The sequence below is a fragment of the Haliotis cracherodii genome, unplaced genomic scaffold (genome assembly GCF_022045235.1).
Source record: "Haliotis cracherodii isolate W230 unplaced genomic scaffold, xgHalCrac1.p SCAF_37, whole genome shotgun sequence".
Classification (NCBI taxonomy): domain Eukaryota; kingdom Metazoa; phylum Mollusca; class Gastropoda; order Lepetellida; family Haliotidae; genus Haliotis; species Haliotis cracherodii.
In genome coordinates, this window is record NW_027266294.1 from 974332 (window position 1) to 990728 (window position 16397).

Consider the following 16397-nt stretch of genomic DNA (forward strand, 5'->3'; position numbering starts at 1 on the left):
CAACAGGCTTTAACACCAGGACATACACCCCTATGTCTCCACTTCAGTAACACATACAACAGCCTGTAACAACAAGACATACACCCCTATGTCTCCACTGCAGTAACACAGACAACAGCCTGTAACACCAAGACAGGTACCCCTATGTCTCCACTGCAGTAACACAGACAGACAACAGGCTTTAACACCAAGACAAGTACACCTATGTCTCCACTGCAGTAACACAGACAACGGATATTTACACCAAGACAGGCACCCCTATGTCTCCATTGCAGTAACCAAAGAACGGATATTTACACCAAACAGGCACCGCTATGTCTCCACTTCAGTAACACAGACAACGGATATTTACACCAAGACAGGCACCCCTATGTCTCCACTACAGTAACATAGACAACCGGCTTTAACACCAAGAGATACACCCCTATGTCTCCACTACAGTAACACAGACAACAGGCTTTAACACCAAGACAGGCACCCCTATGTCTCCACTGCAGTAAAACAGACAACAGGCTTTAACACCAAGACATACACCCCTATGTCTCCACTACAGTAACACAGACAACAGGCTTTAACACCAAGACAGGCACCCCTATGTCTCCACTGCAGTAAAACAGACAACAGGCTTTAACACCAAGACATACACCCCTATGTCTCCACTACAGTAACACAGACAACAGGCTTTAACACCAAGACAGGTACCCCTATGTCTCCACTGCAGTAACACAGACAACGGATATTTTTCACGAAGACAGGCACCCCTATGTCTCCAACACAGTAACACAGACAACAGACGCTAACACCAAGACAGGTACCCCTATGTCTCCACTGCAGTAACACAGACAACGGATATATACACCAAGACAGGCACCCCTATGTCTCCACTACAGTAACACAGACAACCGGCTTTAACACCAAGACATACACCCCTATGTCTCCACTACAGTAACAGAGACAACAGGCTTTCACACCAAGAGAGGCACCCCTATGTCTCCACTGCAGTAACACAGACAACAGGCTTTAACACCAGGACATACACCCCTATGTCTCCACTTCAGTAACACATACAACAGCCTGTAACAACAAGACATACACCCCTATGTCTCCACTGCAGTAACACAGACAACAGCCTGTAACACCAAGACAGGTACCCCTATGTCTCCACTGCAGTAACACAGACAGACAACAGGCTTTAACACCAAGACAAGTACACCTATGTCTCCACTGCAGTAACACAGACAACGGATATTTACACCAAGACAGGCACCCCTATGTCTCCATTGCAGTAACCAAAGAACGGATATTTACACCAAACAGGCACCGCTATGTCTCCACTTCAGTAACACAGACAACGGATATTTACACCAAGACAGGCACCCCTATGTCTCCACTACAGTAACATAGACAACCGGCTTTAACACCAAGAGATACACCCCTATCTCTCCACTACAGTAACACAGACAACAGGCTTTAACACCAGGACAGGCACCCCTATGTCTCCACTGCAGTAACACAGACAACAGGCTTTAACACCAAGACATACACCCCTATGTCTCCAGTACAGTAACACAAACAACAGGCTTTAACACCAAGACAGGCACCCCTATATCTCCACTGCAGTAACACAGACAACAGAAGTTAACATCAAGACAGGTACACCTATGTCTCCACTGCAGTAACACAGACAACGGATATTTACACCAAGACAGGCACCCCTATGTCTCCACTGCAGTAACACAGACAACAGACATTAACACCAAGACATACACCCCTATGTCTCCACTGCAGTAACACAGACAACAGACATTAACACCAAGACAGGCACCCCTATGTCTCCACTGCAGTAACACAGACAACAGGCTTAAACACCAAGACATGAACCCCTATGTGTCCACTGCAGTAACACAGACAACAGACATTAACACCAAGACAGGCAACCCTATGTCTCCACTGCAGTAACACAGACAACAGACGTTAACACCAAGACAGGTACACCTATGTCTCCACTGCAGTAACACAGACAACGGATATTTACACCAAGACAGGCACCCCTATGTCTCCACTGCAGTAACCAAACAACGGATATTTACACCAAGACAGGCACCCCTATTTCTCCACTGCAGTAACACAGACAATAGACATTAACACCATGACAGGCACCCCTATGTGTCCACTGCAGTAACACAGACAACAGGCTTAAACACCAAGACATGAACCACTATGTCTCCACTGCAGTAACACAGACAACAGACATTAACACCAAGACAGGCACCCCTATGTCTCCATTGCAGTAACACAGACAACAGACGTTAACACCAAGACAGGTACCCCTATGTCTCCACTGCAGTAACACAGACAACGGATATTTACACCAAGACAGGCACCCCTATGTCTCCACTGCAGTAACACAGACAACAGGCTTTAACACCAAGACATACACCCCTATGTCTCCACTACAGTAACACAGACAACAGGCTTTAACACCAAGAGAGGCACCCCTATGTCTCCACTGCAGTAACACAGACAACAGGCTTTAACACCAGGACATACACCCCTATGTCTCCACTGCAGTAACACATACAACAGCCTGTAACAACAAGACATACACCCCTATGTCTCCACTGCAGTAACACAGACAACAGACTTTAACACCAAGACAGGTACCCCTATGTCTCCACTGCAGTAACACAGACAGACAACAGGCTTTAACACCAAGACAAGTACACCTATGTCTCCACTGCAGTAACAGAGACAACGGATATTTACACCAAGACAGGCACCCCTATGTCTCCATTGCAGTAACCAAAGAACGGATATTTACACCAAACAGGCACCGCTATGTCTCCACTTCAGTAACACAGACAACGGATATTTACACCAAGACAGGCACCCCTATGTCTCCACTACAGTAACATAGAGAACCGGCTTTAACACCAAGACATACACCCCTATGTCTCCACTACAGTAACACAGACAACAGGCTTTAACACCAAGACAGGCACATCTATGTCTCCACTGCAGTAACACAGACAACAGGCTTTAACACCAAGACATACACCCCTATGTCTCCACTACAGTAACACAAACAACAGGCTTTAACACCAAGACAGGTAGACCTATGTCTCCACTGCAGTAACACAGACAACGGATATTTACACGAAGACAGGCACCCCTATGTCTCCTCCACAGGAACACAGACAACAGGCTTAAACACCAAGACATGAACCCCTATGTCTCCACTGCAGTAACACAGATAACAGACATGAAGACCAAGACAGGCACCCCTATGTCTCCACTGCAGTAACACAGACAACAGATATTTACACCAAGACACGCACCCCTATGTCTCCACTGCAGTAACCAAACTACGGATATTTACACCAAGACATACACCCCTATGTCTCCACTACAGTAACACAGAAACAGGCTTTAACACCAAGACAGGCACCCCTATGTCTCCACTGCAGTAACACAGACAACGGTTATTTACACCAAGACAGGCACCCCTATGTCTCCACTGCAGTAACACAGACAACAGGCTTTTCCACCAAGACATACACCCCTATGTCTCCACTACAGTAACACAGACAACAGACGTTAACACCAAGACAGGTACACCTATGTCTCCACTGCGGTAACACAGACAACGGATATTTACACGAAGACAGGCACCCCTATGTCTCCACCACAGTTACACAGACAACAGACATTAACACCAAGACATACACCCCTATGTCTCCACTGCAGTAACACAGACAACAGGCTTTAACACCAAGACATGAACCCCTATGTCTCCACTGCAGTAACACAGACAACAGACATTAACACCAAGACAGGCACCCCTATGTCTCCACTGCAGGAACACAGACAACAGGCTTAAACACCAAGACATGAAACCCTATGTCTCCACTGCAGTAACACAGACAACGGTTATTTACACCAAGACAGGCACCCCTATGTCTCCACTACAGTAACACAGACAACCGGCTTTAACACCAAGACATACACCCCTATGTCTCCACTACAGTAACACAGACAACAGGCTTTAACACCAAGACAGGCACCCCTATGTCTCCACTGCAGTAACACAGACAACAGGCTTTAACACCAAGACATACACCCCTATGTCTCCACTACAGTAACACAGACAACAGGCTTTAACACCAAGAGAGGCACCCCTATGTCTCCACTGCAGTAACACAGACAACAGGCTTTAACACCAGGACATACACCCCTATGTCTCCACTGCAGTAACACATACAACAGCCTGTAACAACAAGACATACACCCCTATGTCTCCACTGCAGTAACACAGACAACAGACTTTTACACCAAGACAGGTACCCCTATGTCTCCACTGCAGTAACACAGACAGACAACAGGCTTTAACACCAAGACAAGTACACCTATGTCTCCACTGCAGTAACAGAGACAACGGATATTTACACCAAGACAGGCACCCCTATGTCTCCATTGCAGTAACCAAAGAACGGATATTTACACCAAACAGGCACCGCTATGTCTCCACTTCAGTAACACAGACAACGGATATTTACACCAAGACAGGCACCCCTATGTCTCCACTACAGTAACATAGAGAACCGGCTTTAACACCAAGACATACACCCCTATGTCTCCACTACAGTAACACAGACAACAGGCTTTAACACCAAGACAGGCACCCCTATGTCTCCACTGCAGTAACACAGACAACAGGCTTTAACACCAAGACATACACCCCTATGTCTCCACTACAGTAACACAGACAACAGGCTTTAACACCAAGACAGGCACCCCTATGTCTCCACTGCAGTAACACAGACAACAGGCTTTAACACCAAGACATACACCCCTATGTCTCCACTACAGTAACACAGACAACAGACGTCAACACCAAGACAGGTACACCTATGTCTCCACTTCAGTAACACAGACAACGGATATTTACACGAAGACAGGCACCCCTATGTCTCCACCACAGTTACACAGACAACAGACATTAACACCAAGACATACACCCCTATGTCTCCACTGCAGTAACACAGACAACAGGCTTTAACACCAAGACATGAACCCCTATGTCTCCACTGCAGTAACACAGACAACAGACATTAACACCAAGAAAGGCACCCCTATGTCTCCACTGCAGTAACACAGACAACAGGCTTAAACACCAAGACATGAAACCCTATGTCTCCACTGCAGTAACACAGACAACAGACATTAACACCAAGACAGGCACCCCTATGTCTCCACTACAGTAACACAGACAACAGGCTTTAACATCAAGACAGGCACCCCTATGTCTCCACCACAGTAACACAAACAACAGACATTAACACCAAGACAGGCACCCCTATGTCTCCACTGTAGTAACACAGACAACAGGCTTACACACCAAGACATGTCTCCACTGGGGTAACACAGACAACAGGCTTAAACACCAAGAGAGGCACCACTATGTCTCCACTGCAGTAACACAGACAACAGGCTGAAACACCAAGACAGGCACCACTATGTCTCCACTGCAGTAACACAGACAACAGACTTTAACACCAAGACATGCACACCAAGACAGGCGCTCCTCATGTGAGAACAACTATAGTTGGGAAAATGAAAATGATCAGGTCATGAGCCAAACGTTTCCGACCATGTGTTAATTTAAAAAAATAAATAAATCCAGAATTAAAAATGAATGTGTTGCAAAACGTATGTGTAAATGGCACGTGTTCCTGGTAGGGCAGGACGTCCGTACCCTTGTCGCGAACACCTGGTGTCATCACTGATTTATCAGTAGTCCATTGCTATTTTCAGAGCTATTCTGCCTTTATCTGTTTCGGCAGATCATAAATACTGGTTATTCTCAATTTATATTATCTTGAAATTTAATGTTGGCATGCTAGACCGTGTTTTTTTCATAATTTCATAAAATATCAGGCATGCTCGAAGTCTTTTACGGTATATTCACAAGAAAATCTCTGTCACATGTGTTTGCTCTGACTTGGCCCGGACTGTCAAAATTAATTTAAACTTACATATACATCACCAATTGTGTTTACATCTATAGACAAGTATTTTAGCGCACCCGGCCAAAGGGTTACTTACCTTTGACCATGGAAATTGTCACTATTTCACCTTCTTACACCAGCATTTCGTAGACTGTGTCATTGTCCAACTTTGTTTGATATCTGGCCTGATCACCATGTATACATATCAGCCAGGAAGCCTAGATTCTACTCCGCAACTTTCCTTTTAACAGTCTCTACAATTAACAAGTTGATAATGTATTCTCTTTTTTAACTATTAATTTCAAACATGTCATCAAGCTCAATCCAAAAAGCAGATGTGTAGACACGCGGGTAGATAGCATTTATATTTGTGTTGCATATTTATGAGAGTCATTTAGTTTACTTGACAATCACTACGCTACTATATATTTATAGTTTCTAATTCAGCCATGAGTGACCTGAGTGAGGATCACAGCCAGACCGAGAGGGTGCCACTGCTCTCCACTGCTTCACACGGTAGGTGGGAGAACCCAGCAGGCACAAAGCTCACTCCTAACCCTTCATTGAAACAGTGTATTCAATGAACAAGCTTATGTAAAGCACTGTAATTATACATATTATATTATCTTAATAATTTCAAACAGCAATTGTACTGACAGTGTCTGACTTCATCTTATAAAGCTCAGCCCACAAACGTTAACACTCCCCAGCCATACACAGCATACAGCTACAGCTATTGGATGTAGAAGAAAGCATTTTAATAAATGTCGCATAAATCGATTATTCTTAGTTTAATACTTAAACCTTGTCCTTAGTATGTTGTTGTCATATAGGGAGTGGTTAATGATGTATCGAAGTTCATGCCACGTATCAGCACTTTGAGTTTACTCTGTGTTACAGTGACTCCATCACAAGCAGACCGCGACCTCTACTACGCCAGCGCGGACGGGGACCTGGAGGAGGTGAAGCGGATCCTGTCTGCGGGTGATGTCAACGTCAACTGTAGAGTGTGGAGCATGACACCGGTGATGGATGCAGCACGGGGCGGACACAGAGAGGTGGTTAAATTCCTTGTGAGTAAAGACGCTGATGTGTCACTGGTGGACGATGGCGGTAACAACACCCTTCACTGGGCCTGTGTGAGTGGAAACTTGGTGACGGTGAAGTTTGTCCTGTCTCTAAACGTGTTGGACATCAACAGTAGAGGAGTGGGGCGCAGGACACCGGTGATGTGGGCAGCAGTGATGGGACACAGTGAAGTGGTGAAGCTCCTTATGAATGAAGGGGCTGATGTGTCACGGGTGGACAATGTCGGTGAGAACGTCCTTCACTGGGCCTGTGTGAAAGGAGACGTGGGGATTGTTCAGTCTCTGAACGTGAAGGACATCGATGTCAATAACAACAACGGGCGGACAGCGACCGACATGGTGAGATCCGTGGGAAATCAGAGACTGTTGAATCACCTGGTGTCCCGCGGCGCTCAGTGACGTCAGTGTCGTGTTTGTGTAGACGTGGAGGGGGACATGTGGTGTGCCGTTCATGTCGTCGTGTTACATATTTCCGGATTAGGTGAGAATGTTGGTTGTGTTTTTGTAGAAATAAAACTTGTTAAAATATGTCCATAGATTTTGTCATTTGTTGTGTTTGGTATGAAAATTAACTGAGTTTAAATATAGATGATGTGTGATTATTGTGTAAACACCTGTCTCGTAATATAATAAGTCTGTGTTAATTGTGTGTCATGAGTTTGGAATTAATCGTGAAACAGCCAAAAACTGTTTGTTTACATCTCGCTGCACTCTCTGACCTCAGATTGAGCCGAGGTTGTCCAGTTGACGTGGCGGCAAACGTACAATGGCGGTGATGTCACAGTGCTGATGACATCACACCATTGCGGCCAAGGCCTTGCACTAAAGTGACCGGTGGCTTTCTCTGCCATACTTTACTCAACAACAAAAGTTCCTGTGACACCAATATTTTAGTGTATTTTTCAAACAAGTAAAGTTCGGTTTTCAATATTTTAGGTGAGATGAGGTGAAATGGGGTTTAACGTCGCGTCCAAGATTATTGCACTTACATAGCGACGTGCATGTACGTGTGTGTGTTTGTGTGGCTGCTTGTACTAGTCCGGACTGATGCCGATTTATAGTGCTAGCTCACTGAGATACCATGCCGCAGTTTAACATGAATACCACACTCAGACGCAGTATACTGACTCCGAACCGACCAGTCCTCGTTTTAGCCCCTTAATGTCATAGCCAGACAGGGAAACAACAAGTACCATCTTTTAACGTCTTTTGGTATGACGCGGCCGGGGATCGAACCCTGGACCTTCCGCCACTGCAAAAAAAATCCATATATACAAGCTTGTATATCCTTTGGAAAGATGATATTTCCAAAGGATATACAAGATTGGAAAGATGATATATACAAAATATACAAGTTTGTATATATGACATATACAAAATATACAAATTTGTATATATGGTGTATCCAAATTTGTTTTGTTTGTATATATTGGTAAAGGGAGATAATTATTATGTATTTGTGTATAATTATGATATATGTGCAAATTGAAGTGTTTTAAGTTGAGCACTGTGTTTCTTTGTATATGTTGGTACAGGAGGATAATTGCTATGTATTGCTCTATAAATGTTTTGTATGTGCAAAATAGTATCAGCAAGTTACAAAAAACTGATTTAGTGGCGGGTAACATTACTGGAAGGTTTAATTAGTACTCCACACTTTTAGCGGGAGTACATACTGTCCTTGCAATGATATTGACGGGTGGGCGGTTGAGGCGTCTGGTACTTTTCCTGGCGCGGTGCTTGGTATGTGAGTAGACTTTATGGTCAAATGCACAGAGGGGATTAGCTGTCGGGGGCGATTGCTTTGGCGGTAACTTCTGTATTGAAAGTGTTTGAGCTTGGATTTGTTTTACGGGGAGGCCGCGATGTGTTTTGTAACATGCTCTCGTGCACATATGCCAACAGAGTGGATTGCACAGAGGATGAAAACTATTTTATCACTACTTAAAAGTGTTGAATTTGGTTTGTTCTGAGCTGTCGGTTTCATTGTAGATATACATTGTTATAATGTGAAATCTCGGCGGAAACGCGGAAAATCGCGTTTTGTAAAACGGTAGTCCTTGGGGAAAATTGTATTATGAGCAACCGGATGCGTAAATAATGTGTAATATATTCCCGTATTATATTTTATAATACTTGTTCTTTGGGTCAAATAAAATCAAAGTAACATAAATGTTACGTCATTCGAATTAAAAAAGAGACTGAAAAAATGTAACATGAATATAATTGCCCTTTTGAGGGTAATATAATTTTGGGAAAATATACGTTTTCTTGTATTTATGGACGACTTCACACAAGCTGAAAAATTAAACATATGTTTATATAGCTATATTTACATACATGGCATTAACATGTAATAATAATATTGATCATGTTTGTTAATTTGTACATTTCGTTGTTATAGGTATCCTGAGTATGTTGTAATAATGCATGTGTTCTGATCTTATTTGACGTAGATTACATGAACTAGTAGAGTGACTTTCTTTCATCAGCGTGGAAGGATTACCAACACATATACCCTTAATCCTTTGTCAAACAGAAAGAAGTCATATAGATATCATATCTAACTGGTACTAAAAGTTCACTATCAATCTCCTCTGATAACAAACTTACATTTAATATCCCCAAGCTACAATACCAAGCATGGTCATGGAGTAATTATGAGAAACCCGAATGATATCCTGTCTACGTGGTCACACCCGGTGATTGTTAAGACATTCAGACAATATGGCAGTCTGTATTCATTTCTTATATCCCAAAAGTCCCCACCAAGCTTCCTTTTATTAACATTGGGATGAGGGGAGATATACATATTGTATTAAATAATACATCAATACATCAAAACAGAACAAAAAAGATAGGTCAACAGTGCGGTTGATGGAAAGGGGTTTCCTAAGAAAAGTTATTTAACTCTTTAATACTTAATACGTGTCTCAAAGTATGTATTAAGTCTTACTACTAGTTATTATATATGTGCAAATCCACCCGAACGTCGGATGTACATGGCCGATTTCAAAATAGCTAAATTAGGCACTGTTCAAATTGTTTCCGATAAACCACTGATTAGAAACTCACTTAACCTTAAGAATAGAATCGTTTCTAAATATATTGTAGTTGGGGCATGTGTAAAAATAAATGCAGTGTACCATTGTGACAGCCACAAGAGCATGCATGATGTGTTATCTGAGATGTGTTTTTTAAGCCGATGGAAGTTTAAAGTGACAAAATCTGGTATCATGGCTTAACTGAATATAACATTGTCTAAGTTTAATAATCCTCTTTTTCCGGTGACTATTCCAATTATTAATGGTATCAGGTAGGAATGACTTGCATTCAGTTCTACAACGTATAGCCTGTGAATTGGTTAGATTTCTTTATATGTAATCACTAACAGCAAAGATGTTTTCCATCTTGTAAAAAGGTGTAATGGCTACGTTGGTCTCACTCTACATTTTCACGTGGCTTGTACCTCTTATTGGCCCACAAATAGTCCGTAATCAGTGAGTGGGCGAGGTAAAAATTAACGTCTCATCGGCATTATTTCAGCGTCCGTAATGAATTAATGTGTAGACATTCTAGGATTAATTCTTTTTCTTTGGTACAATTATCCAAAACATGGGAGCAAAATATTGGCAATATATATATGCTTGTTCATGACTTATGTAAAAGGGGTTATTTATCTGAGTGATTGAGTATGGTTCACGGCGGTGGACACCAGAAAGGTATTTAAGACAATTAATCATAGGGCTTACCTCGTTAACTCGCCAATATCATAATCTGACTGAAATATTAATACCAAAGTCCTTTCATTTTAAGATTAGGTTTTGCACTTGGGCACACTTTGACGTGATATTGAACAGTTTTCTTTTTCCCTGGATTAAGTTTTACTTGCATTCATTCATTTGGTAATTTTCTCCAAATTGGCATTAATATTTTATGCAGTAGTATTTGGAACTGTCCATTTTGGGAATAGGGTTGACCCCACCGCAAGCACAGTAAACAGAAATTCCAAGGTGAATAATATGTACTATAGTTTGTTGGCTCGACATGCAAGACTCCATAATTTTAGCTATAAATTCATAGTAATATTAAATTAATTTTTTTATAAAGAATTCATTGATGTATTTGACATGAGACGTAGCGACACTCATGTATTTTATAATAATGTACAATTTCAATGCCTTAAATCTGTTGCATTAAACAAATTCTTTGATTTGATGTTGTCATATTGTGACTCAATTTGTGTCTAGTCTTCCAAATGTTCTATTGCGAATACATATAGTGTCAGCGCTCATGATCGCCATATCTATGAATGGATGAAAATATCATCATTAATAAACTTACCTGAGCTCAATATGTGTTCTGAAGACAAATCGCTGTAAAGCATCTTGCACGGCTTCGTTCACGTTCACCCTCAAATGTACGAAAGGAAAATCTGCAACTGTGCGTGTTCAATGTTCGTTTGCATTTTTGTGACAGGCGGTCGTTATTTTCATTAAGATTCCACAAATTCATAAATCACAACTGATGTAGCTGCCTTGGTTAACTGGAGTCAGGATATAACTAATTACAAACTCTGTTCTAATTATGCTAATCGAGGAAGTGCATTATACTGGATGACAAACTTAGTAATCCTTTCACACTAATCCTTGTTTACAATGAACGCATGTCAAATGACTAAATAAACATCCTTTTTTATTTTCTTAAGTAGAAGTATCACAATGGGCGGTGAACACAACTGTTTGTAGAATGATAGTTTCAGAAAGGAATACAAATACAAATATACAGAAAGGGGTTTAAAATGGTTTCTTTCTTTGCATCCACGCATTGTTGTTGTGGATGCAGTTATTTGCTGTCGGAATTGTTTTTGCAATTCAATTAGTTAATTACATGTCACATGACAACTGCATGTCACGGGGGCCTGGACATAAATCACGTGGTGCACTATTAGGCCTATAATAACCCCCAACCTTGAGGTCGGCGCGAGATAGGCGTGTTAGTAGCTGACAAAGTGACACCGACTACAAATGACTGGCATGCACCTGTGCAATATCATTGATGACAGCAGTTATCTGTTCCCATCGCTTACGTGTATAAAAATGACAAAGTGACGCGACCTACAAAAAATAATAATTAGCATGCACCTGTGCAATAACGATGATGCTGGCAGCACTTTTCGGTTCCTATCGCTTACATTTATATAAATGAACGACATGAATGTAATTAGTAATGCGTGTAAACTTGGGATATTGAGTTGGAGTGTCACTGCTCCCAAACAATATGAAATTGACCTTTTACATATGTAACCTATTTCAGATTAAAATATCGGTCGGCAAACACGAAATGTCTTGTACACTCCTTGTTGAGGTAATTGATTTAAATTATGGATTTTGTATTTTGCCTCCTTTGATATACGGTAATCTTCGGATATCGCAAAATTTCGGCAAAAGCTAGTAATGTCAAACAGAGCGAAATATCCTTATCCCTGGGCAGGATTTGCGAAAGTTATATTTTGAACAAAATAATGCTCATTTCAATCACTGGCGGCAAAATACAGTAAGCAACTTTTCTCCCACTTTTCAATTCAGATGTAGACAAAAACAACACGTTTAGTAATGATTTAAAAAATTGTACGAGTTACTTAGTGTCAATAATTAGTAGAACAGACGTAAAACAGACATACGAATGGACACGTTATAGACAACAATCCTATATATTTTAGTAACAATGATTAGTTGGAGTGACTAGTATATATTTGCAAAAAATAGATTTATAAAAGTTCAGCTTAGTAAGTACAATACACCCATCAAATAGAGCTGCATGTGTCAGGGACCCAATCTAGATAGCGCCAACATCTTGAACCGCTGCGCCGGAAGTAGGTAACGTTTCTAGCTCTTACGTCGAGTAAAATCAGAAATGATTCGCGTGATACATATATGATGTACATATATGTGAACAGCCTCTCGTTATTAATGCCCTTTAATTGTAGTCATCTTACTATTTGATCGTTTGTGCCACACAAAGCTATAAGTTCCGTAATAAAAATACGGAAAAATGAACAGATTAATCCCCATGGACATATATTCAAAAATGGTAGCATAACGAATGAAGTAATGTTTTAATTTCCGTTCCCATAATACTGTTTAGATGAAACACCGTTAGCAACTTGAATGGGAATAAACAGTGGTAGCTGTCACTAGCCAAAGGATACTAGACTATACAAGAACAGTTTTAGCATCTCACACCGTCCCGACAGGCGCCAACCTCTCAAATATTGCACAACATATATTGATGGCGTAGTATGATATTAATATTACATTGTTTCTTGAATACTGTGCGAAGAATATTTTGTACGATGGCAAGACTCAAAACAAGTATCATTATCTTCTTTGCGAGGAATTTAGAAGTTGGAGTATTGAGAGAGGATAAGATCTGTGGATGAACAACATCACTTGCTTGATAATGGTGTTACAACATACACCTAAGCGTCGCTCCTTACTGTAATAAAGACGTTGTTCATCAATATATCTTATCTCTACTCAGTTTTCATTATCGCTAAAATTAGACAAAACTGTAAAAATGGTTTAACATTCAATGTTATCAATATTAATTAACACAAGTATTGTGGTAGCACAGCTAGTCCCTGTAAAATTTTCATTTAAAAAAAATAAATAAAAAATCACAGCGCACAGGGAAATTGAGCGAGGCTCAATTCGAACGGTATTCCCATGTTATGTTATGTTTTTCTGAAAATGTACATGAAGCGGATTGGTCAAGAAGTTTATATGAAGACCACTCCGGAATACAATGATTCAAAAATGCATACATGATATTGTAAATATATCTAGATTTTTAGACAGGATAATGCATAGATAATATTCCAACAGTCAGATTAACCAGATTAAACAGATTCCTCTACGCTGGGCAAACACTGGTCTATGTAGAATCATATCGTTATCTGGGACTACGGGTTGACGAGCATCTAGATATGTGAAACTGTGAAAGAGTTGTACAATTCTGCCAGCCATGCTTTGTCTTATTCTGTTGGGTGTATGTCTTATGATGTTTTTTATGAAACTGTATGAAAGTCTTGTTGAGCCGGTAATGATCTATGGCTCTGGTATATGAGGATAAAACATTAATCTAATCCACAATAGAGCCGGTAAATATTTCTTGGTGTTAGTAACGGTACCTCCATGTATAGCCACTAATGGAGACATGGGTCTCTCCTCCCCGTTTGTTACATTACATGCTAATGTTTTTAGACTACCCCAAGATTTAATAACAGTACTTGTAACGCTTTGATGAAGAAAATGGTTACTATGTAAAAGTTCATGGAGTACTAAAGTTGTTAAAATTGCCTGTAATCTTAATATTTATGATGTTATGAATATTATGACTGCTCCAATGTCCCGAAAGAAGAAAATTGCCCATATTAAAAACGTTCTCGTAAACAAAGATGAACTGAGCTGGAGAACAGAGCTTTGGAACGATAAACATAACGTTAAGGGCAATACATTAAGAACTTTCATGATCGTAACGTTGTTGCTCCTTATGTTTTAAATACAGGAAACACCGTCGCATTTTAGCTAGTTTTAGATCTGGATCGAAACAGGACGATTTACAACCCCCCAAACCTTTTAGAAAATAGAATTTGCCCGCACTGTTTTAAAATTGTTCATTAAAGTTTGTCGAAAATGAATTTCACTTTATTAAATTTTATGTCCTTTATGATCTTAGAAGTATTTTACTTAGATAATGGTCATCTCTTTTGAAACACGTGACGCATTCATAAAATAACTTCCTCTGTAAGGTTCACACCCAATTGTCAGACATCCCATTTGGCAGGTGACCGAATCATCAGACAGACCAGTCAAGTGTGACCAGTGTATTCGCCTGGTCTAAACTACTAATTACTGTGCTGCTCTCGACTGTGGGCAGAGTAAGCTATTCACCACTCGTTAAGTGATACAGATTAACCAGATTCCTCTTCGCTGGGCAAACACTGGTCTATGTAGAATCATATCGTTATCTGGGACTACGGGTTGACGAGCATCTAGATATGTGAAACTGTGAAAGAGTTGTACAATTCTGCCAGCCATGCTTTGTCTTATTCTGTTGGGTGTATGTCTTATGATGTTTTTTATGAAACTGTATGAAAGTCTTGTTGAGCCGGTAATGATCTATGGCTCTGGTATATGAGGATAAAACCTTAATCTAATCCACAATAGAGCCGGTAAATTATTTCTTGGTGTTAGTAACGGTACCTCCATGTATAGCCACTAATGGAGACATGGGTCTCTCCTCCCCGTTTGTTACATTACATGCTAATGTTTTTAGACTACCCCAAGATTTAATAACAGTACTTGTAACGCTTTGATGAAGAAAATGGTTACTATGTAAAAGTTCATGGAGTACTAAAGTTGTTAAAATTGCCTGTAATCTTAATATTTATGATGTTATGAATATTATGACTGCTCCAATGTCCCGAAAGAAGAAGATTGCCCATATTAAAAACGTTCTCGTAAACAAAGATGAACTGAGCTGGAGAACAAAGCTTTGGAACGATAAACATAACGTTAAGGGCAATACATTAAGAACTTTCATGATCGTAACGTTGTTGCTCCTTATGTTTTAAATACAGGGACCACCGTCGCATTTTAGCTAGTTTTAGATCTGGATCGAAACAGGACGATTTACAACCCCCCAAACCTTTTAGAAAATAGAATCTGCCCGCACTGTTTTAAAATTGTTCATAAAAGTTTGTCGAAAATGTATTTCACTTTATTAAATGTTATGTCCTTTATGATCTTAGAAGTATTTTACTTAGATAATGGTCATCTCTTTTGAAACACGTGACGCATTCATAAAATAACTTCCTCTGTAAGGTTCACACCCAATTGTCAGACATCCCATTTGGCAGGTGACCGAATCATCAGACAGACCAGTCAAGTGTGACCAGTGTATTCGCCTGGTCTAAACTACTAATTACTGTGCTGCTCTCGACTGTGGGCAGAGTAAGCTATTCACCACTCGTTAAGTGATACAGATTAACCAGATTCCTCTTCGCTGGGCAAACACTGGTCTATGTAGAATCATATCGTTATCTGGGACTACGGGTTGACGAGCATCTAGATATGTGAAACTGTGAAAGAGTTGTACAATTCTGCCAGCCATGCTTTGTCTTATTCTGTTGGGTGTATGTCTTATGATGTTTTTTATGAAACTGTATGAAAGTCTTGTTGAGCCGGTAATGATCTATGGCTCTGGTATATGAGGATAAAACCTTAATCTAATCCAA

The 16397-nt window shown here is 40.6% G+C and overlaps 1 protein-coding gene across 2 annotated transcripts in view; it reads left to right on the plus strand.

Moving 5' to 3' along the window:
* Window positions 1-7597, plus strand: part of LOC139477900 (uncharacterized) — a 76062-nt gene extending 68465 nt beyond the window's left edge. For both annotated transcript variants that reach the window (XM_071260334.1, XM_071260333.1), the window contains 2 exons: window positions 6456-6524; window positions 6909-7597. In XM_071260334.1, coding sequence (XP_071116435.1) covers window positions 6456-6524; window positions 6909-7495 — 656 coding nt within the window. In that variant the 3' untranslated portion in view covers window positions 7496-7597. The remainder of the gene's footprint in view (window positions 1-6455; window positions 6525-6908) is intronic.
* The last annotated feature ends 8800 nt before the right edge of the window (window positions 7598-16397 follow it).